Genomic DNA, 24,001 nt, shown 5'->3' on the forward strand with positions numbered 1-24,001 from the left:
TTCCATGGAAGTGATGCCAAGGTCAAAGGCGCTGCGGAATAAATCCTGCAGGGAACACAAGCGTCAGGAGCGCAACGTCCCAGCAATTCACCTGCTTTGTCTTAAAAGAAAAGAAAAAAAAATGTATTTTAGCTCTCACAGTTAAACACAAAGGGAAATTTAAGCAGCAGCACACGACAGCAGCACGGGGCCATCCCAGGTTAAAGGACGCGGATACGACTTGCGAATAAAGTTATTTTTTTCTTATGTAAAAATAATTGCAGGTACTACACCTGCATCTGAAGTATTGTGGTTTTCAAATCGCATCTTCCTGTTCCTCTCACGTCTCTCTCTCGGGTCACGGCTTGAAGACCAAAAGGGGAAACAAGCTGGGTCTGACCAACAGTGAAACCGAGCACACAAACGCCTGCCAGGCACGGCAGAACCACCCTCCCTCCAGCTTTTTACTCACAACTAAGATTCTCTCAAAATACAAATTGTTTAATTTGGGCCTTTAATCAACTTTCTGCCCTTATTTCCTCCAGCTTTGCAAACAATGCAGGTTTTACGCTCCTCTGGAAACGCATGAGGACACCAGCAAGGAATTTGGGTTTTCGGCCAGCTTGGAAGCAAACAGAGAGGCCAAAGCTATCAAAGAATTAAGAGGACAGAAATTCTTCCGGAAAAAACAAGTAAGATATCCCAATAAAGTGCAAATGGCCACACGACCGCTTTTGACACCTGCAGAAACACCAGCCCAAACCCCCCCCACGGAAGCAGCCCGGGTCCTTACCTGACACAGACCGAGCTATTTGGTGCTGGGTTTTGTTTCCTTGCTTTTCAGAAGCAAGAATTAGTCCAAAAAAAAAAAAAAAATTAAGCACACCGGTGAGCGCAGATAGGGTATGTGAGTATTTGCTATCCTGCGCAGTGCGGGAACAGGACGATGGGACAGCAAGGCTGATTTTCCGCCCAAGGTGAGAAGAGCAGAGCCGGCAGCTGGCTGGTTCCAGATGTTTCCCAACTGCGATTTAATAATTGATATATTTTCAATATAGCACAATTTTCCTTGATGACAACCCATTAAGTATTGGCAATTCAAACGCCATTACTGGCTCAGACAGTAGATTTGTTTGTGCCTCTTTTAGACCCTCTGAACTGCCAGAACAAGAAAACCTGGATTTTTGATTTCTTGACCTGGAGCAGTTTTCCCAGGGGAGACCATTTGGGATGCGAGTGGTATCCACACCTGGAAGGAGCTGGATAATCCCCAACTTACCTGTGAAAAGGGAATGAATCCTGAACAGCGAGGCCAGCCGGGCGCTGCCCCTCGCCCTGGGGCCAGCCCAGGCCACCGGCCATCTTCCCACCTCAAGGAGCGAAAACAACCCCAACGTGCTGGGAACGAACCCTGGTACTGCGCCAGGACTGAGCTCGGCATGCCCGGAGACGGGTCACAGCACCCTGCTTCAAACCCAAGGAGAAACCACGCTTCGCTCATTATTTTAAGGTATTAATACAGCAGCGAACCCCCGAGTTGCCACGCAGAGGGGAAACAACGAGGTGCGTGTCCTCGCTACGCCAGGGAGCGGGCAGAGCTGAAAAGGGAGCGGCAGACAACAGTGATGCTCAACAGGATCTCACGTTTATTATTGAGAAGTGATTAATGGTGAAAAGAAAGGCAACGCCCATTCCTCATTGGCTTAACAAGAAACTGAAGAAACAGATTCACTACACATTTTACAATATTTCTTTTTTTTTTTTTTTTGCCCAAAATTCATTTTCCTGTAAACAAAACAAGTTTTTACCACTGTTCTCAGCTTTCAAAATCAAATTAATCCAGGCTTAATCTGTAAATCCGTATAATGCACAAGAACAGAACATTTCTTAGGACTCCTAGTACTTGACTTTGAGTAACAAAGGGTCAGAGAAAAATGAACCACCTTTAAGACACAACCTCATGGACAATTTCTGTTCAATTCTTCTTAGGCCAAAACCCCAACTTCCTTGTGGAATTCCTCCTCTTCCAGGCCGGGGCGGGAAAGAAAAAAAAAAACAAAAAGTTACTCCACTTTCCGTGGTGGATGTTACAACTCGGTGTTCCAAGTGCAAATGTCAAAACCAGGGGAAGGAGGCGCAAGGGGGTGGAAGGAAGGGAAGCGGCGGGGTTTAAAAATTAGAGAAAAAAAAGGCATATGCCACTTACGGACTTTAAAATCCGAAAAAACATAGTAAAAAGACAAAAAACAAAGCGTATGCTCTGAAATCACAACCAAAGCCAAAAGAAAGGGGACAGTTTTTACCTATACTCTACCTAGAAGGGATTTTTTTTGTTGTTTTTGTTTTTTTAAGTCCTATGTCTTGTGAAATTCCAATACTTTTTTTTTCTTTTAAACTGCAAGTTTGTAAGAGTCTTTTTGAAGTCAATGAAATTAAGAAAAAAAAGTCCTAATTCTCTCCGGGATATTTTTGCTCTTTCTTTCTCTCTCTGAAAGATAGCTGGGATGCAATCTCTGCTGCAGTCTCTGTGGGAGGAATGGCCTTCTACTTGACACGGCCTTGGCGTTCCTGCAAAAGAAAAAGAAGAACACGTTAGCCAAGAGTGATTTTATTCACCGCTTTCACACAGCAGCATTTCGACATGTGGATCTGCGATGGAGGCCTGTCCCATGCGAGCAAAGTCTGATAAAGAGTATTTTTCTTTGCAAAGGAGGTACTGTGACTGCGTAGGGCTAACGTGACGATGTATTACAGTGCTTGGGTCTACCAGCTCATCACGTTTCCCCTTTACGAGGGCTGTTGATACCACAGCTCCGCTCCCCTTCCTCTCTCCTTGCTCACGGCAGCGTCCTTCAGCAAAGCTACGGGCTCTCCCCAGGACAGGCATCACCAGGCTGCTCCAAGCTAGAGGTTTAACAGCATAAAGAGGAACAGGAAAAACCAACCAAACAACAACCAAGAAGGACAAACCAAGGAAGAATTGGTGGAAAAAAAGTGAGTCTAGGTCAGTGCTGAAGTTTGCAGCTGCAGCCAGTGTGGGCTGGGAGCAGGGGTGACAAAGCTCCTGGGCACGGACCCGCAGCACCCACGAGACATCGCAGCCATCGCCAGGCTGGAAACCAGCAAAGCAGAGCTCTGGGCTGGAGAAGACTTGGGCAGCAGGACTCAGGAGTGCTGTGGGGATCAGGCAGAGCCTCTGCATTGGGGAGAAGGGGGGAGAAGCGAGGAACGAATGCCAGGGCCTGTGGCACAGCTCTGCCTGCGTCCAGCCGCTGCCGGAGCAGGGCAGCCCAGCTCCCTGGGTGTTGCACAGCCCTGCGGCTTCACCTGAGCTCACATGTGAGCACCCAAGCAGACTGCAGCTCAAACCTAGGGAGTACTGACATCTGCCTCGGTCTGCAGGGACTGAAAATAGCCCACAGCTACCAGCAGAACACCTCACTGATAACTCTGAAACCTACTGATGGCATCTCACTCAAAAACCAAGAGGTTCACATGGGTTTCCCACCAACTGCTGCTACCACCCCCTCGGTGTTCATCCACATCTCTCCTCCAGCACTGAAGGAACACACTGTCCAAACATTTGCACCAAGCTGAATGGGCAGCACAGCCCCAAATACACCCAGGCATCAAGGGCTACCATATCCTCTCCTGTGCCAAGCACCATGTGCCACAGTCTCTTCTCTGTTAAACCCAAACGCAGAAGCTTTGCACACAAGTGGGTCTAGACTATCCCAAAGGGTTAAGAGCCCAGCCCACGTTCAAAGCGCCATTTCCAGATCGTATGACACCACCTCAAAAATAAAACCTGTCAACAGCTAAAGGGCTCTTGGCTGATGCTCCTGCCTACCTCAACTGCATCTCCTCCGAGCACAGGCAAGTCCCTGCAGCCTCTTGTGTGAAGAGCACTACGGTGTTTTGGCTCTAGCTCCCACGCGCGGCAAGTTCATCGCCACATAAGCCAGTCCCGAGAGATGCCGAGTCCATCCCGCCTCCACAGCAAAGCAACACCTGCAGTAGGTGCCTGCTGCAGAGCAAGACAATGTGGGTTCCCCCTTGTGTTAACTTATGTCACTTAGAGAGAAGGGACACTGCCAGGGCTCTGACGAACTGAAATCTGGTTGTTTCAGCTCAGGATGTGAGTCTGTGGCTGTGTCCTCTGATGGCAGGGCAGCAGCAGAGCTGCCTGCCCATTTCCCCTTGCCCCACGTTAACCTGGTGATCAGAGGCACCTTCCCTTCCACCTCGGCAGCTCGCTGGCAGGGGGAACACGCAATCTCTGCCAGAAGCATGCGGGTTGCTCAAAGAGACAACATCCTCTGTCACCACTGCTAAATCCGGGGAGAGCTCGTCTCCGAGAAGCTTCGATCCCGGGCTAACAGCATGTATAGCCATCTATTCTTAGAAACCTTCCCAAAAAGGGAGGCCTTGCATCCAGCTCAAAACAATACCCCAGGCTTTGGCAGCCCCTCAGCCATATGCGCACGGTGACCCAAGGAGGCTTCAGCTCCAACTCCTCTGCACGAGCTGGATGGCAAAGCAAGCCCTATGTGATACCATGCACAGATTGCCTTCTGGGGAGAGGGATTAGATGAAGGCACACGTTCTCTTCAAGAATATTTGCCCCACATAAGTCGACTTAATTCTCTCCTCTTCTCCAGTAAGTCTGCCCAAATCTGTTGCAGGTGCTATTCATTGCTAAAAAACACCATTGCACAACAGCAAAAAAAACCCCCTACCACGGTGGGAAGCAAAGCCAGCCTTGAACACGAAGTAAAACAAGCGCTGCAGGGAAAGCCACAAATCAAAAGGAAGGTGCCAAGCCCTGTTCCTTCTCTGCTGCCTGGCTCAGCAGCCGGCACGTTACATTAAACAAGGACAGATGGCAATGTGACGCATTCCTTCGGGAAGAAGCCGCAACTGCCGGAGCTAATGCCTCCGTCTTCCCAAATGCAGACACAGGATAAGCCGGCTGCCAGGTCCAATCGCCCCCCTCTCTGTCAGCAGCCAGGGCCCGTGTCCCAGGCCGGCTGCAGACGGTGGCCGAGGGTCCTGCTGATTGTGTCGCCCCATTAGCTGCCCAGATGGACCCCCGATTAGTCACTTCTCCTCCCTGCTGTGAAGGTGAAGCTGCTCCTAAGGTCAGTGTATAGTTAACACAGGGAGCAGGAACCAGGACCCAGCCTCGGTACAAAAGTGACACCCCCACCCAAAATTCCAGTGTGCCAGAACAGAAGGCATCACCTTCAAAAGAGAGGCTAGAGCAGATGTCCCCATGTCTCCAAGCTAGAGAGGGGACCAGAGACATGCCTGAAGTGAACATCTTAGTTTCAGGGTGGATTATAGCCCAATTTTTCTCAGTGCAGTCTTCTGTTTAAAACCTCCTGCTATTCAACCAATACTGGCGCAGAACTACCCGCTCCCCTCCATCAGTATCCTAAGGAGTTTGTAACAAAAAAATGCAGCACGACATCTAACCACACCCGCTGCGGGCTCTCGAGGGGCTGACTTCAACACCTACCTCGAGCTGTCCTGTCCTGCCCTCCATGAAGAACAAGGCTTTAGGCACAGCCAAGCCTCCACCCCAGGAGATGCAGAGGCAGCCAGCCAAGAGCTCTGCCCGGCCGAGCAGGCACTGCAGAGGGCACTGCTGCCAGGGCTCGATGGCAGGGAAGGAACAGCTCTCTACTCTCCACTCATTTCAATGTTGCTTTTCTTGCTCTTCTCTGGCAGATTCACAGCTGCTCTCTTGCGTCTCCTCCTGGGAAAGGGGGGTAAGCCAGGGCCTGAAGGATTTTTACACCATCTAATCTGCCAGCTCAACTGCAGCGCATGCCATGAACACATCTTGGTCCTCAGGGTGTTGTGGAGTTAGAAGAGAGCACCCAAATCACAGCAAAGCAAACAGATCTACCAGAACACATAGCAAAGGTCAGCGGTGTTGCAAACGTTCATCCTTCCTGGCTCATCTTCCTCCGAAATCATGGGCTGTGGGATGGTGTAACCCACAGCCCACCCAGCTACGGGACAGCCCAGGAGAAGGCAGAGCAGCATCTGCGCTCACACGCTGGGCTTTGCTCTGGCATATAGTCCCTGGAGGGCAAAGAGATTCCATCAGAAAATGTTTTATTCTCTTTGGCTGCACTTTCATTAGACACGGGCCACGTCTTATTGATCCACGTGGGAGGAGCAAGCCGACACCAGCTCAGACTCTCATCTCCATCTATCAAACCCCTCAGCAAGTGGAGGGGCAGGAGCACCGCAGCCCCGAAATGGCTGAAGCGCAAAGCGATATGCCGATGACTAGAAAGACACATGCCATTGCTCAAATCAACTGTTGACACCCACACATCACTGCAAGCACGCTTCTGGGCGGGCGGTGTTTAGAGGCACCAAGCTCAGACAAGGCAGGCGTGTGTAAGTAGGAGCCCTCTGCAATCATCCCGCTTAAGCCACTTCAGTCACGTCACTGCTGTCCCCGGGGGGCTGCAGCAATGTCACAGCCAGGTCCTGATAATAGCAACTGAACGAGCTGGTGGAAAAGGGCTGGTAGAGAAGGCTGATGAGAGATTACGTTATCTAGTCACACTATGGGGAGCCAACAACAACAAAAGGCTCAAGAGTTTGTATCGAGAAATGATGACAATAGGTGATAATGCTGCATATTTGTTCAGAGGCTCTTACCTTGATTAACAACCAAGGTTCAACCTCAATACTCCTCCGGCAAAGGTAGGGATATCATTGCTACACTACAGATGGGGAAATAGAAGACTGTAATCAAAGGGAGGGCCTGGAGAAGAACCAAGAGCACGGCTCCCAGCTGTGCAGCATACAAACCACGGTTTATTTGGACCCGTCTGACCTGGAGCACAGTGTAGCAGCCTGAAGACATCAGGCAGGCCAGGAAGCAGTCTCAGTTTCAAACTGAGAAGGTCCTACAAGCAAAAGGCATCACTCGCCCAGTAATTGCCCACAAAGGAAGAGCAGGAGATCGCTTCATGAAAGTTTGGTCTACGCTATCCCAGTATCATTCCCCAAAGGGCCGAGATGCCCAGCAACCAAATACTGGCCTTAAGACACACACACGCAACTCTCGCTCACAGACACCTTGCTCAGCAGCCCAACTCGGCCCACGACATCTGCTGCAACGACGCAGTGTTTTGCTGTTTGAACTCTCCTCCCAACGCTGCTGCCTATCGCGCACTGGATATAATCCTGGCAAAAAACGCAGCGGGATTTCCATGTGCCCGTGTCTCCGAGGCAAACATCTGACTTGCCTTACAAATCAGCAGTTACAGCAGCCCATTGCCTCAGACGTGCCCAGCGCAGCCTTCCCAGCAGGATCAGCTCAAGGCATGGTCACAGTCAGCACAAATGATGGACCGATGCATCACTTTCTTATTATGCTCGTCTGCTCCACAAACAGCCTCAGGTCCTAACGGCTTTACAAACCAAACATGAGATTTTCCTGTTGTCAGCATTAGAAAGCCATCAGTTACAGAGGAAAGCTACACCCTAGTCTGCCTCACCTAGGAAAGGGGATAAAAATCAGATAACAGTGATCTGGTTATAGTCAGACGTCTTCATCCTACCTCCCATTCACGTAACAGAGCTCACCACCAAGAATGAAGACAGGAGATATGCAAATAAAAGTGACTGTCAGAGCAGAAAAGACCTTTTGTTTTAGAGATCAAAATCTAACGGAGCAAAACTGAACATCCACACAACCCCAGAAGGGGCAAACTCGCATCACTGAAGAAGCATGAGCCAAGCAGGGATGCGACTGTGCCTGGTCAGCCCCTGCAATTCAGACTTTGCCCCCCAAAAATGCAGAAGGCAGCAGGAAGCACCAGTGTCCCCTGCCACCACACCGACCATGCACGGCTGGGCAGTTAGGAAGTTCTGGTTTCCTCTTGAAACGAGAGCACACCGCGGCATTGCTACACGCCAGTCACCTCAACATTTAGTCAGAAGGATATGAAGTCACGGAGAATAAATAAGGAACAGCAAGACGCAATTCTTCAGGTACAGCTGTAAGCCAAAACATGCCTTAACATCAGGGAACTTAAACACCCCAGTGGCCACACACTTTACGTCAGACATTGAATTTCCATGTCAGAGCAACTAGCTTGGGGCTAGGGGTAAGAAGGACACAGAAGAGCGCCAGGACTTTCCCCCTGCAGTGGGTTTTACACAAGCAAGGCGGTCCTAGCTGTCAGATACCAGCAGGCACGCTGCTGTTCCCTAGCATCTTTCAAGGCACCTTTAAAACTGATGCAACCAATTGCAAAGAATGAACCTCTTCTCGCTTAAACATCGCATTTGATTGCATGAATAAAGCAGCCCAATTCCCAAAACCATTTATAATTGCCCTCCCATAGAGAGCCTTGTCCCACAGAGCAAAACTCGTGCAGGAAACAGAATGATGAAAAAGCTAAGAACATACATAAATATTTAGAGCAAAGCAGAGCACGATGACTGGGCTCCCACTAGGGACTGGAACTGGACTTGCTGGCTTTGGAGCACAAGCAAAATAACAATGGCACAAGTCCTTTCAAGTCATTAGGATGGAAAATAAAATCCTCCTTGTCTTACAGCAGGGAGTTTTTATTCTTCCCCGTCGCTACCAGGGACAAGAAGTTTGCCGTGTTTCTTTTTCCAGTTTGCCAACACTTCCCACTTGGGCAGCTCAATCTCCCCACTACGGAGCAGGGCACTTGGCTTTGACCTATCCATCCACACTGAAATCCTCACAAAGCAGGGAAGTTAAGAAACTTAATAGCATGGACAAAATTAATGGCAATAGTTAACGCGAAAGTTTAAGCAAATAGTGTTGAACTGCATTTACCAGAGGCTCACTCTGAGCATCACACCAGAGTTTTGATCTACACCAGGTAACAGACTACTGCTCCTTCTCATTTGGGTTTACATGAAGTGTGTTTCATGACTTTGGTTACCTTAAATCATAGGTCACACAGTAAGTAGTAGCACCTGAAAATGAGTGCCACATGAGTCTCTAGAAAAGCAAGGACCCCCACTTTAATGTTTCAAAGTCATCACTGCTGTAGAGTTAATGATGCCTTTGTGCTGTCCTCTGTCACACCACACGAGTGTAATGATCACAAGGACTGAATGATCTTGTGTGGAGAAAACCTGTGGAGCTTCACTGGAACTTGTGGTTCCATATATTCATAAAAGATCTAGAAAAAGGAGTGCATAATAAAGTGACAAAGTTTACTGATGATATTAAGCTATTCAGGGTAATAAAAATAGCAGCTGACTGTGAAGAAATGGAGGACTTTGTGAGAAAAAGCAGCTGAACATTACAGTGAAATTGGTCTGTCTGGTTTAGGTAAATCAAATGACACATGGGAAAAAGCACTGTCCTAACTCGAAGATGACAGGCTCCGAACTGACCATTAACAATGAGAAACACGAGCTCAGGGTTATGATCTGTAACTCCAGGAAAATGCCTACCATCAAGAAAAGCAAACATTATTCAGAACAGATCATTATGCCTTCACACAAACCCAAGCTGCACCTCTATCCTGAGCAGCACGTAGCTCTGCTCTTCTCCATCTCTGTAGGCATGCAGAAGAACTGGAAAAGAGTCAGAGAAGAGCAACAGGGACGAGCAAAAGACAGAAGGGTTTTCAGCTGCAGAGCCACTGTGCTCTAGCTCTTGAGCCTGGAAGAGACACAACTGTAAAAGCAGAGCAGGCACAGAGAGTACATTGAAATCAACAGCTCACCACCTCTTCCAGCACAAGAACTAGGGAGTATCACATGAGGCAGACTCAAAGCAAACCAAAAAGATGTGTTTCTTTACACAACACATAATTAAGCTGAAGAACTTGCTGCCGCAGGATCCTGAGGACACTAAAGGAATGCATCAACATCTTCGACAAGAAGAGAAATCATGAGCCATTGAAGACAAAGATACACCCTCTGGGTCAAAGAAATTCCTGAGCCACAAATTGTTAAAGGCAAGGAAAACCTTCAGAGATGGATAAATGTGTGCTTGCGCTGTCCTTACAGGCATTTGCTCTTGACCATGTTATTGCTAGCTGCACACGGAGCTTCTTACTTGGAAAAAGAGAGCAAGGATGCTCGAGCAATGTCTCTCTGCGCGTTCATCGGATCTGCAGATCTCGCAGCCAGAAGGGGTGCAACATTAGACTACACAGACTTATGGTCTGACCCACTGCAGTTGTTCTTGTGTTTGAGGCTAAAATACTGCCTCCATCCCGAATAAGGCAGAAGAAATACTTCACGCTACAAGAAAAACACACAATATTCTGTATTATGAAAGGACAAGAGATCTATTTGCCTACTTCTGTCAACCATGAAGAGCTGAATTCACAAGCTCAAGTAAAAGAGCCAACACTCCCTATAGTCCTTTGTGTGTACCCCCATTTTATCGCCACTCGAAAGGGAACACATAGCAGTATTCACTGGAATACAGTTTTATATTTCAACTTTTTTTTCCCTTTAAATATATCAAGAACATGGCACCCGAATCAGCTGAACCCCAAAGCAGGCTGGCTTGCAACAGCCAAAAGGTTGATGATCAGGACTTCATGATTTCTTAAAAGATTTGCAGATGATGATGGGAAATTCTCTCAATTTCAGAGGAAAAAAAAAAGTCATTTTACAGGAGATGGCATCAAATTACAAATAACAGAGCTGAGAGAGCAGAGCCTTCCCCATGTCTACAGCCACACATCGGGAAGGAAACTAAAATAGCGTGGTTTCTTTTCTCCCCAAGATTAGAAACAAAAAGACAGTACTAGGTAGATTTTATCTAAGTCTTCTAAACTAGTATTACATTACAAGAAATAGCTCTGCAGTTAACCACAAAAAAAAAAAAAAGTTCAGCATTGTCTTTTTATTAAAAAAAGGTTCTAATGATAAGGAACCAGAAATGTAGTCTTCATTTCCAAGTTCTTGCTGCAGAATGGCTTACAAAATCCAAATGCTTTATTATTAACTGCTCAGATGCACTCTTATACATGACTTATACACAATTAAAAAGCCTCATACTGGGCAGCTAGTCACTGGAAGGAGCTACAATCAACTCTCTATCCCAGTCATCAGCTCGGATAATGACAATCCTTGTTAACGGAGACTTCCCTGGGTAACTTTGCTACAGTAAAAGCAGGGTGGCACTGCGCTAGCTGGAAAGCGTCCAGTGTTTTGCACCACTCAAGAATTGGTTTATTAACTCACAAAGCCGTAAGATAGTATAATTACTACCAGGTACAAACAAGAACATCCAGGAAAACGAGAGGGCTCTAATAACTGCAGCAAAAATGATCACACAGTGCAGAAAAATAAGCTTCCTAAATGAATACCTGTCACATAACACTTTACAGGAGACAGAAAAGAAGAAAGTGACTTCTTTCAGACAGCAAACTGTTACAGAATTGTATTTTCGTTAAGAGCAAGTGAGGAACGTTGCACATGAAGCTATTCTTGATGTATTGCATCTATACAAGGCTCACGTATCAATGTACTTCAGCAGTTTTCTTGGGATCCTAATCAGCTTTCAGCAATGTCTTGTGACCCACTGCACTCCTGCACCAGATAGAAAATCCAGGGAACTGAACAGGACCATGCCCTGGTGCTTTCACTGAACAAAACAGCTGGCAAATACTTATCTGCTACGGAAAACTACTTTTTCGGGAGAAGTAGCTGTTAATAAAATAACCCAAAACACAACGCCTGCGTCAGTAGCTATTAACCTCAGTGTCAGCAAGTTACCCAGAGCTCCTGGGGGAAGGAAAGAGGGAAGGAAAAAAAAGAAGCCACCGCTGCTGACATCTTACACACTCCCTTCTCGCATACCAAACCCTCCACGCTGTTTCTAGGGAATTTGCCAGCCACACACATGCAATTTCAACTCAACTGCTGAAGGAAGAACAAAGTCTTTTTTTTTTTTTTTAAATTTAAGACATTCATTTGACATCATTAGTTATGTTCATAATGAATGCAATTAACATATTTATAAGAACGATCAGTTCGGGATATTCTGCAACTGGCAGCTGAAATCACACAGCCAAGGTGAAGATAACCTGGATGGGAGGGAGCAAGAAGCCTTGCCCACACCAAACAGGCAAAAAGTGAGTTGGGAACAAGTTCACAGGAGCAGGATGTGAGAAACTCCCCCTGCTCAAGGCCGTACCTGCAAGAGGTGCACAACCTCCTCGTCGTGTACGGCCCGCACTGCCGCTGGCGAAGAACAGCTCCGAATCCTGTTACCAGTCCTCGAGAAACAACCTTAAACAGTGCATATCGACAGCTCCTTGAATTGACTTCAACAAGTCAACTTTAAACACTGTATTTTATAACATTATATTTTATTATTTTATAATATTAACATAATATATTAAAATTTTAAAGACCGGTAACAAGATATTAACAGCGAGAGGCAGGGCTATAAGGCAAGTGCAACAGGCTTGCTCTTCCACTGCTCAACTTCCACTTTGCTTGCAGTGAAATGGCTCCCAGCTGCTCCCGTTTTACAGATGGGGAAACAAAGTCCCCCATCTTACAGCAATAAACAAGGATTAGAGCACCAGCCAGATCTAAGCCTTCCCTTCCAGTTTTCTCCTGCCTTTAAACAAAGCTAGAACACAACCAAAAATATGCGAGAATGCCTTAAGTGCTTTGTAGCGCTGGCTTAAAGATATCGTAAGAACAAGGCACTCCTTATGTCAAACAGCCAGTACCAAACTACTAGAATAAGCAGTATGGTTTGTTTTCTCTATTGCTGGGCAAATATACCAGCACAGACACACACGCACGGGATTTAAAAGGCCTGGAAATAAACTGAGAGCAACCGTGTGTGTTGCTGAACAGCGGAGGGTATTCGCAGCAAGGAAATTCTGTCCTGGTGCATCAATCAATTAACTTTACTATGGCCGGGATTTGGAGCAGAAAGAGCACATAGCCTTGGGATCATGGGATGAAAGGAACTGCGTGAGTGCAAGCCGTGTTCCCTTGCTCTCATAGAAAACAGTTGGTTTTGCCTGGATATGCAATATCCAGGCACCAAATCTTACAGTCAGAAAGACTGTCCTGTTGGATATGGTAAAACCAAAGCAAATGCAGCACTAGCCAGGATGATGGTAACAGCAGGAGAAAAGTGCTACCCCACCCTATAGGAAACATGCTCTCTCCTCCTCTCTGAGATTACAAATTAGGAAGAAAAAAAGAGCTTTGAAGAATACATCAGAAAGCATTTATTTTTTACAGCAACTGTGAAAAAATCTGCTTGTTTCAAATAGGCTCATATAACACCACTTAGTTTTCCCTTAAATCATATCTTCCAAGGGGGGCAGTGACACTTGCCACTACTAATACTCCTTTAACCAGCAGACAGCGTCAGCTGAGACACAAAGCACCACAGTTCTGGAAATAATAGCTCCAGCCTGGCAAATCACACCTTTCGGTTTTGAGGCTGGTATACCTCAGCATGAAAAACCCACAAACTCCCCCCCCATCCTGCACAGCTCATCCTGACTCAACACCCACCAAAGTCCCAACACAAAACGTCTCTTGTCAACTGCAAACCTGACAACGGAGCACTCTGGCCCTGGAAGGGACAGGACTGGTTTTCATGGGATATCCTGCCAGTAGCCAAGTACCCCAACCCTGGGCAATGGGAGAAAGAACCAAAATAAACTTCTCTGAGAGCTGACATTCATTGCTCTTCCAGAACACACAAGCTGTTCACTTCTCACATGCAAGCAGATCACTATGATCTTTACACTAAGATCACCGAACATTCTTAGAAACACAAGTGTATTACTATGGGCTAGGGATTTTTGTTGTTGTTGTTTTGGTTTTTTGAACAAAGATAAAAGGGTTCTTACAGGGAGGAATTTGGTGACACGCTCTACCACGAAAGCAGCTGTTATGGGTTTCAAGAAGTCCTAACCTGCTTCAGGTAAGATTGCCCTGGGAGTCAGCTTCATCATTTTGGGTCAGGAGAACATCCAAACCTTGTAAAAAACTGAATTAGTAGAGCAAAGCAAGACACTCGAAAGAAATGGAGATCAGTCTCTGAGGACAAGATGGGCACAGGCGACAGAAAAGGACAAGCAAGAGCATGATTTCAGTGTTTTCAACACCAAACCATCTTCCCTCTTTCACCAGCCAAAGGGAAGAGCATGAACACTAACCAAAGCATTTTTCATGTGATTTCTGGGAACTATTTTAGGGAATTCTGAAGAAGTGACTCTAACAGTGACAAGTATAAAAGAATATTCAAGAGTTCCCAGGTTTTCACAAGAGGTCATCCACCTGCTCAGGTAGCAAGCAGGAATCAAACTGCAAATCAGACAAAGGTTTAGGCGAGTTGAAGCCAAGTGAAACAATAGTAGCTTGCGAGAGAAGCCAAACCTTGAGACATTTAAGCTTCAAGGAACAGGAATGCAGAACATTAACATATCACAGCCATCCAAAGACTGGTGGCAGAGACAAAGAGCTGGTAGCAACGGGACACAAAAGCAGCTTGACAGACCACAGGCAGGGAGCTGCGGGCAGGGAGCTGCACCACCGGCTGCTGCCAGAGCAGTGTTTTAACTTTCCAGTGCCTCAACTCTGGTTTCTGATATATTTTTTAATCCAAGTGCTTACCTGAGATGCTTCAAGGCAGACATAGCATGGCTTGGGTTTTTTTGCCACCCACAGTCCCAGGGTAACCATCAGCATTCACTCCAGGGGAAAAAAAAAAACCAACCCCTCCTTGAGGCAAAATGACTGCTTCTCAACGAAACCATGAAAGAGCAAGTTACAGAAACCTCAACCATCTTCAAGGCTGCGTCAGCGAGCAATCAAGGAGGTCAAACTGTTGCTGAAAGAAAGACCAAGTCACTTCCTCCGTGCCGGATGTGACAGGGCAGGGGCCCTGAGCATGCAACAAAGAGTGAGTCAATGGTAAAACGCAAACACCAACTATCTACAAGACTCCATCCTTGCCTATGAATTCCAGAGACATATGACTAAGTTCCCTTTCAAAGAATAAATGTTTTCCTACTCGACCGCTTCTGCACTGGAGTACCACACTGCAACTCAAACATCACTAGGGAGGAGGCGCTGGCGCACTGAACGTCGACCCTTTCTGCTTCTGACCCTCATACGCTTGCACGTCCCAAAGAAATTGAAGCAAGCAGGGGAGGAGACTTCAAAACGCAATTGAAAAGGTGAGTAAAGATGGTTTACAGTTTTAAGAAAATTGCTCAGCCACATTTTTAATACCTTAACCGATTTTCAGACATTACAAGCAACTTGCAAACACAGCAGCCTGCCAGCAGAAGAGACCGTTGGGCTGTCCACCTTTCCCCCAGCCTTCCCCACTCTGCTGCTCTTCTTTCCACTTGCTACCCGCCTACATTTACCCAGTATTAACTCTTCTCATCCATCCAACCCCCACCTGCCCTCCGACAGCACTTCTCCCCTCCCCTGCATTCTCCCACTGTGCCAAGGTCTGCCCCTCTCGCACTGCAAACTGTTGCTCCCCAAAGTCAGATCTGGAGCATATGAGAAGTCCCACTTCCTAAGATGTCCTGCACAGACTAGATTTCTGATTGCATTCAAAACCACAGTTAGTAAAAGAGAAATCACCACTTCAGTACAGGCTGGATACCAAGCGGAACAATTTTAGGATGCGAAGTCACACAAAATATTCAGGTTCTCACAAAAATGAAGTGTACACCTCCACCCCTTGCAATGTATTCCTCCCTTACAGATTGTCTTCAAGCAGTGTTAAGTGCTAGGGTATCAGTTGCAAAACGTGACCGCCTTTGTGTATGGGTGATGCCATTTATACAGACAATGCTCCAAGTAAAATATAGAAAAAGAAAAAATTAAAAACTGCATTCACTGTCATGGTGAACAGTTGCAGCTCCTGATTCAGTTGAAGAACTGTTGGGTGGAAAATTCCCCATTGCTGAAACTAAAGAGATCATCAGAAAACTTGGCAAATGACCAGAAAGCTGTGCTAATGTTAATTTGTAATTACTGTTTTGATCAAATATAAGCAAGACCCCTATTGTGGGGAAGGTCAGCCACAGGTGACTAACACAGCTGTACCCAGGTAAGATTCAAGGCCCACTGGTCACTGAATTTTGGGCAGAATTTTCTATCAGCAATCCTCTCGTTAACGAATCAATGATGACAGCAGGCTTCGAGCCGACAGACCCAAGCAGCAAGCCAGCGCAGCCGCAGGCAGGCAGCGAGCATGGCTCACGTGCCACGCTGCTGGGCAGTGCCCACGCAGGCGACAGCCCGCCGGCTTCAAACACAGCCGAGCTCGCTGCCAAGAGGAACAGAATGACCCGCTCCACGTCCACCGGAGAGAGGACAAGTAGTCACAGACTTAAATTGCAGCAAGGGAGATTTGGGCTGGGCATTAGACAAAGCCTTCTAACAGGAAGGATAATTAAGCGTAGGAATAGATTGCCTGGGGAGGGACAGGAACTGCCATTATTGAAGGTTTTACAAGTGGTGGGAAACATCTGTCATGCTGACCCCACTTTGGGTAGGGGGTGGATTAGGCGGCCATTCAAAGACCCAGCTCTGTTTTCTAACAACTCCCCAAACCCCCCACTGATCTCCTACTTTACACTGTTCCGATGCAGGAGCTGACAATAGCACAGAAATAAATTTTGTTTAGAATACAGTACTCAGGGAAGGCTGAGATTTAGAGCACCCGAAGGGCAGTCGACTGCAGGCGGGGCCTGGGCAAGCCTCCTTGCACTGCTCTGCTGGGGGGCTGGCACCCATCGCCACCCTGAACAGGGGCTGCCATTTGGGTAGCAGGTTCCACATGCGAGCACACAGCTAGCCAAAAAGCAGCCTGATGCCCACCAAGCTTGCTCACAAGCCCACGCGTTCAGGCCCTGGGTTTAGTCCAGCACAAGGCAGCCCTCCTCCATCTCCTGCCCCACAGGACTTCACCGAGACAGACAAACAAGTTACCTTTTTAACATTTTCCTCCTCCTCTTGGCGTTTCTCATAGTGTGAGAAGTCATCAAAGATGGAGGTGGTGTGCTTGTAGGTGGCAATGATTTTCAACACCTGCTTAGCCTTTTCCAGAGGCACCTCCTGAGTGTCCCTGGAGTTGGTCACTGGTTTATTCTCGTTGTTCTCTAGGCGGATGTGCCGCAGCTGGCTGTTGGGAACGTCCTTCACAAAAATCCACCTGACATCAAAACGTCCCTTCCACTTGTCCTGGGACCACACACCCGCACACGTGTTATAGTCCACAGCAGATTTCATTTCTGCTACTCCGCAGAAGTGACCACTACCGTTGACACTGAACAGTAAGTAAACGGGGCCCTTCCCGTTCATGGAGCGATAGGCGGCATCCAGTCTCTTGTTGCCATGCTCTGTACTGCACCAGATGTTATATTTAATGGAACGGTGGATATCGTCCTCAGAGTAACTCTTAATGATGAAAACCCGGCCATGTTTTGGGTTCCAGTCAAAATCCTTGGGGTTGTAGTTGTTGATGGATCTCAACTTCTCCAAGACCGGGTGCGGCTCCGAAGGAGCAGAACCAGAACTGGCCTGAGACTGTCCCACTCCGTTACCGTCCACTCCGTTTTGACCGAACCCGTTGCCGCGATTACGAGGGGCAACCCAGCGGGTGGGCTGAGCCGCCTGCTGCGGCACGGGCAGCTGGGCCGGCTGCGGCGGCGGTGGGGGCAGCGGCTGGGGCTGCTGCCCACTTGAAGCCTGTGCCACCGGTGGGCTGTTATTGATCTGCTGACCCACAGGCTGGGGGGACACCTGGGCTGGCTGCTGACCAATATTCTGAACTAAAGCCTGCGACGGGGCTTTTGCCACCGGCCCTTTGTTATCCCAAGTTCCAATATCCATGTTATGTTTTATCGGAGGCGGTGGAAGACTCGAACCCGCAATGCCATTCTTGGTCTTCAGCTTGGGCTGCTGCTTAGCCGGTTTGCTAGCGATGTCAGCCCAGGAGGTCGGCTTTGGAGGAGCGATAGTAGCTGGAGGCAAACTGTTAGATGCCACGATATTACTAGTAATGGATCCGCTACCGACAGCCGAACCAACGACTTTCGGAACGCTGCTTGCAACGTCTGTGCTGCCCAGCTTCAGGGCTGCCATCCCTTGGTCGATGGTGTTCATGCCAGGAGCCTTGTTCAGAGTCTCATTAGCAAAGGCAGACTGCCCGTCAATCATCGCTCCACCCAGCGAGCTAGGGGCATAGGCGTAATTGCTACTATAGCCAGAGCTTTGAGTGGATTGTCCCTGAGAACTGTTATTCCCCCAAGCTGAAAAGTCAATCCCACTTGGAAAGAAGTTAAAGCCGTGCTGCCCGAGAAATGGAGTGCTGCCAAGGGCCCCTGGCTGCCCGAACATCGCATCTGGGAGAAAGTGAGGCTCCCCGTTGCTCAGCTGTCCGTAGGAGGTTAGGTAGGGCATGGGTGGGTCACCCCCCGTAGACCAGGCAGCTTCGCCTAAGGAGTAGGAGAATCCAATGGAGGGACTGTAGTAGTTCGGTAAGTAGGAATCGGACATTGCAGTGTATGCATTATTCTGAAAAAAAACCCAAAAAACAACAAAACAGAAAATAAGCACTGAATAGTTAGAATGAGTTGAACACATTTCAAGGCACCAGGAATAAAAGCCATCTTAGAGTTCCCCTGCCCCACCCCTCCCTACCTTAGGGCTGGGCAGATAAACAGGCCTGGCCTTGAAACACCTCCTTTGTTAGAAGTGCTCTAAAAACTGTTTCATTGCCAGAAAGATTAAACACAAAGGCTTAGCAAGCTTCCCGTGCTCAAATGGGAGCGCACTGTCTTCCTGATGGATGATGTGGGACTGGACACCAGACTGCCCCAGATATCCTGCTCAGGATACAAAAACAGTATCTTACCTAGCATCCAAATATTATCTTCTACTTTTTGTAGCTACTACCAAAGAGGGCTTTTCTTGCCTGGGTAACGTATGTATGTGCCTTAATTTTGCTGTTTGAGGGGGGGGGTTGGGGAAAGGACTCGGAGAGAAGTGGAATATGGAGGAAAAAGGTCCAGTGGAAGCACACTGCCAAAATCACAAACGTCCCTAATTGTCTTCTTTAGTCCCTCCCTTAAACTTATTACCCATGACAACAGCTTTATCCCTACAACTTAGTTTCAGAGCTCAGAATGTTCCAAGAACTTGCAAATGAACAGGGATTTAAAGCCTCATCCTCAAAACACAAACTGCTCCAGTGCTGCGGGCACATACTAAAAAATACCTGAAAATCAATAGGGTTTCAACAGGAGCCTTTTACAGCACAGTGACAGCAGCAGCACAAGAAAGCAGGCTTCAAATTCAGAGAGGAAAAAAAGCTGCTCCGTGCCTTGGTCTCCCTTTTAACATCCAAGTAGCCTTTAGGTTACAAAAACAAATGCCTAATTTTACAATTAGGGAACTCTCAGACATCACCAAGATTTGCTTACATGAAAAACATCTGTCATTTTGCATTCAAACCAATGCTCCCTCCGGGGAGCGGTTAAAGCCACGCTAATGGACATTATCATCCAGTAATTTGAACCTGTGTGCAGACAGCCTCGTGCTATACAGCCGCTTACATGCCAACCCAATGCAGATGAGATCAAAGTCAGGTTCAGTTCCCATTTAAAAGCTTGGCTTGCAGCAGGCTCTACTCCATTTTTCGTTGAATCATGTTTTCACGTGCCAAGTGCAGCTCCCAAAGGACTTCATGCCATACTGAAATCTACGGAGGCTCTCAAGATGGCTCTGGCACCCTCCAGAAATAGCTGGTTTGCCTCTCCACCTTTCCCTGAGTTAAAGGAAAGCAACAGGTTTGGGGCTAACCCAGCCCCAACTTTACAAAAATGGATAGGAATTATTTAACATAATGTGTTCAGAGACAAGGTTTGCTTCGTTGTGTAAAACACTAAAAAGCTTTCTGTGGCACTTCACGGTGTGGATGCATGAAAACTCAGAGACATTCTCTCCAGCCTTTCCATTTTCCCAAAGAAGTGGTCCCAAAAGCAAATTAGTAACAAAACTAACTCTTATCCAGGGTACAGTTTTACTAATTGAGGAACTCAGTCCTGCTAAACCCAAACCAATGAACAACCTTCAGGGCTCAATCTGTCCCAAAGCACGAATACTGACACTGACTAATTTGTAAGCCAAACGAAGGAACTTAAAAATATTATTATTTTGAACCAGCAAAGTCTCTTCAAAAGATAACCCCCCAATTATAAGAGTTACAATATAGTGTCCTGGAAATTAGCTTTAATGGAACATAAACATGCTGGCCCATACCTAAAACCTGAGCCCAGCAGGCAGAGCAGCACTTTCCTCTCTGCAGGCTTCTCCCTCAAAGCGCGTGAAGCACATCGCTGCCAGGTGAAAACCTGTCCCCTTGTCACCTCAAAACATTTTCTTACATGCCGTTATATGTTTAACTTCATGAGATACTTTAACCTAGTCTGTATTAAGCTATTACCTGTAGAGTATTCACCAGCTATACTCACGTAGTAAGGAGGGAGCACAGGAGTTAAACAACAGTTGAGCACTGCCAGCTCAAAGCAGATTTAAGACAGGCCCACTGCTGTTCACTACCCGAATGTCTAGAACTACGCTTCGCTATCAAACACGCCACCTCGCTCCGCTACCCTGCACTCGCACAACTGACACAGTTACTGATTAGTATGCAAATAAAACTTCACTGGCTTTTAATTCTCTCCAATGACTAAGACTTTTTGTTACAGCTATTTCCTCAAATTCACTATTCCTCTTCACCTCAAGACTAGAACCAGGGTTTAAGCTTACTTATTGTTGCTGTTGAGCTTTTGTTTTTTAAACTGTTGAAGAATCACTTACTGTGTACCTGAGCTTTAAAATACATGGTAACCTAATTTACTAGGCTGACAAGCTAGTAACAGTCACACCTGCAACAGGAGCTCCTGAATGAAGAGACATGAAACCTTATGACTTGTTACCCAGTGCTTGTGTGGAGAGCTCAGAAAGCAATTTCAGAAACCACTCGCATTACCCTGCAGCAGTGGGCTGCATTTAATTCATTTTTCAGAGCCTTATCTGTAACACCCTTTCCCATCTTCAGAAAAGAGGTGCACACTTCGATACCTTTGTGTTTTTGAATCTGGCTGGTCGGCTCAGCAGAGCCACGGTCCCCTCCAGACTGAACCCTAGGGTTTTGTTTTCTACTGTATTGAGTATCAAAACACGGATGAGAGCTGACAAGCAACTCAGCATGGAGAGAAACTGAGATAAAGTCACCCTAAGGTTTCATTCAAAGTTAACACGGCGGTTTTACCTCACTCCTGCTGAATTTCTAAAGCAACCGCTCTGCTCCACCTCCTGGGGCACGCTCCAATCACTTCCTTGTTTTTAAAAAGTATTTTTACCAGTGTGACACACACAAAAAGAAACTAAATATTCAGAAGTTCTTCACCAAACATGCAAAATCAGGTAAAATATCATGTTGCTTCTATAGCGTTATAGGAACCATTCTCTTTAGGAGATGTAAATAAAACTACACTTTGCAGGAAATACTTCCACATTCAAAAGGAAGCTGGAAATCGGTGGTGTTAATTTCTGGGATAGAAAAAACCCACCATTAAATGATAGCTACTAGGAAAGTAGCTAGTTTTATTCAAGACTTGAGAAAGTAATCACACTCTCTCGCCCTATGCAGGTCAAATTTAAGCTTGTAACTTTTTAGGGAGCTGAATGCAGTAAGTTATCTTAATGGACAGGCTGAATTCTGAAGATTATGAACAGCTGACAGGACCTTAAAGAAGATTTTTTTTAGCCTCATATCTTTAGCACAAACTAGGAAAATACTTGTTGAATATGTAACTGAGACAGAAACCTGTTCTTGTGTTCCAATAAAACATGCATCGCTTCTCCGAAAAAAATACACCAACGAGTAAAAACGATCGAAAAAATACAGAAAGAGAAAACCAGAACAGCTAATCACAACTGGAGAGGAAAGAGGAGCCAAGAGAATGAACTAACTGCTCCAGTGCTACTACAGATGTTTATCTATAATGCTTACTTGCACCATCTAATCAGCTGAACTCCATCTGTTATGTGTCACTCTCCTACCACTCATTAAGAAAAACAAACAAAAACCAGCTAACAGCAGAGCTAATCTTAAATAGAAAGTTAAGAGGAAAAGTATCTGGAAGTCTGACTTCCAGGAGCTGATCACAAGCTCTCCAGCTCGACTTGTAACTAAAGTTCTCAGAAAGTCCTAACAGCCTTTATCACATATATGTTCCGTGGGGGTTTTTTTAGTGAAAAATAGAGAAAACCCCATGACACGCATTTTCAGTTTACTTGGCAGGGAGATAAGAACATTGATAGTATCCTCCAAAAGCCCTCAGAGCATAACTGCATCGTGTGAAGCAATTTCACAACGCAATACAGCGTGTCTCCTCGAACGGCGAAAAGAACCAGAAACCAGCAAGGAAACAAGGTCATAACAGTAAAACTGAAAGAGCAGAAATGGTAACTTCAAGACAGCCACGCTGAAAAAAATGAGCTGAACACCAACTGTAGGAAGCCCTTACATCCCCAAAAAGTTGCTAAAACCTTTATACCTCACCCACCACAACCTCATGGGTTTTAGTGTTTTTGGCCTGGAGAAAGGCACGTATAGAAGAGCGTCTTATGATAAGAAAGCCGGCAAACATCCAAACACAGTAAGTAGAGATAGGGAAACGCAAGGATGCCAAATTCGCCTTTGCTAAAGAGCAGCAGGAAGCCCCCGGGCTGTTAGCAGGTCCCCTCCGTTAGCAGGTACTCTTACTCACCGGCCGGGCCTGGGGACTCAAGTAGGGTTCAAAGTCATCATCATTTAACCCATCCTTCTGATGAACAGATCCGTTTTGCACTGAGGAGAAGATTTAGAGCGTTAGAAAGAACTCTGCCGATAAACTCGAACACTTACCAACTTATTTAGAGACAGACCTTACGATATACCTACCCCCCGCTAGTTATAACACACCGCGCTCAGCCCAACACAGAGCGGAAAGGCGCTTCACCACCGCGCAAACGCTCTCTTAACTGCAAACTTTCCCCAGCCCCAGAAACGACGGCGGGCTTCGCAGCTCCCGGTTCGGTTTTCTCCCAGCCACTCCGCTGCGGGAAGGCACAGAGACCCGAGGATGTGCCCGGCAAATTTCGGAGACGATCCTCCCCGTCCCTCCCCCGCGGACACGCTCCCCAAAGGCGCAACTTCCCCGCGGGATCCCCGCTCCGCCGCAGGATCCCCCATTTCCAGCCCTCCCCGCCGCCCCCGGGCTCTCACCTTTGTTGCCTTGGCCCTTGGGTCTCTGGCGCGGCGGCGCGGCATGGAAAGAGAGAGGGAGAGCGGTGAGTCAGGGGGGCGAAGCGGCCCGGCGCGGGCGGGGAGCCCGGCGAGGCACGGCCCGGCCTGGCGGGGGGAGGCCGGGCCGCGCCGCGGCACAATGGAGGCGCGGCCCTGAGGTGGTGGGGGGGGGAAAGGCCGCGGCCGCCGCCCGCCCTGGCCCGGCCCGCGCCCCCGCCGCTAGGCCCCGAGCCGCGGCCTCGCCTAGCGAGCCAGGCCCGGCGCCGCGAGGGGGAAGGCCGGGCGGTGGCGGCGGGACTCCTACCTGCTCCAGGAGGCTGCTGGCCGACATGGCTCCGCGGCGGGGCTGCTGGCGGGGCGGGGTGGGGCGGGGCAGCGGGCGGCGGCGGCGGCTTTGTCCGGGCGCGGGCGCGGCGCGGCTGCCTGGCGGACTCCGACTCGCCCGCGGCGGCTGCCTGGCTGGGGCGACGCTCTAGCCACCCCCTCGCCTCTCCTTCCGGCCCGCGTCTATGGCCCAGGCCCGCCGCCTCGCGCCCACACGCGCTCCCCGGGCGTCACGCGGCACCGCGCGCGCGCCGCGCTCCCAGGCACAATGGCGGGGGGGGGGGGGAGCGGGGGGGGGGAGCGCGGTGCATGACGGGCCGGCGGAGGACCGACGGGATCAGC

At 47.9% G+C, this 24,001-nt stretch overlaps 1 protein-coding gene across 1 annotated transcript; it reads right to left on the minus strand.

Moving 5' to 3' along the window:
• Positions 1 to 1,602: 1,602 nt before the first annotated feature.
• YTHDF2 (YTH N6-methyladenosine RNA binding protein F2) lies at positions 1,603 to 23,928 on the minus strand. The gene is made up of 5 exons (XM_075522266.1): positions 23,640 to 23,928; positions 23,315 to 23,339; positions 22,818 to 22,897; positions 16,966 to 18,552; positions 1,603 to 2,547 (listed from the first exon to the last, which is right to left on the minus strand). Exons 1-5 carry the CDS (start codon positions 23,664 to 23,666, stop codon positions 2,524 to 2,526), a joined length of 1,743 nt encoding a protein of 580 aa, XP_075378381.1. The 5' UTR covers positions 23,667 to 23,928; the 3' UTR covers positions 1,603 to 2,523.
• Between the last annotated feature and the right edge of the window lie 73 nt (positions 23,929 to 24,001).

Source organism: Mycteria americana, chromosome 21 (genome assembly GCF_035582795.1).
Source record: "Mycteria americana isolate JAX WOST 10 ecotype Jacksonville Zoo and Gardens chromosome 21, USCA_MyAme_1.0, whole genome shotgun sequence".
NCBI classification, from domain to species: Eukaryota; Metazoa; Chordata; class Aves; order Ciconiiformes; family Ciconiidae; genus Mycteria; species Mycteria americana.

What these genes read in the sequence shown, in the direction of transcription:
- YTHDF2 (XM_075522266.1), bottom strand. Translation starts at nt 23,666, where the DNA reads ATGTCGGCCAGCAGCCTCCTGGAGCAG. An exon ending in CCAGCAGCCTCCTGGAGCAG is followed by an intron (nt 23,340 to 23,639) that starts GTAGGAGTCCCG and finishes CCGCCGCGCCAG; the next exon opens with AGACCCAAGGGCCAAGGCAA. An exon ending in TGAGTCCCCAGGCCCGGCCG is followed by an intron (nt 18,553 to 22,817) that starts GTGAGTAAGAGT and finishes GTTTTTTTTCAG; the next exon opens with AATAATGCATACACTGCAAT.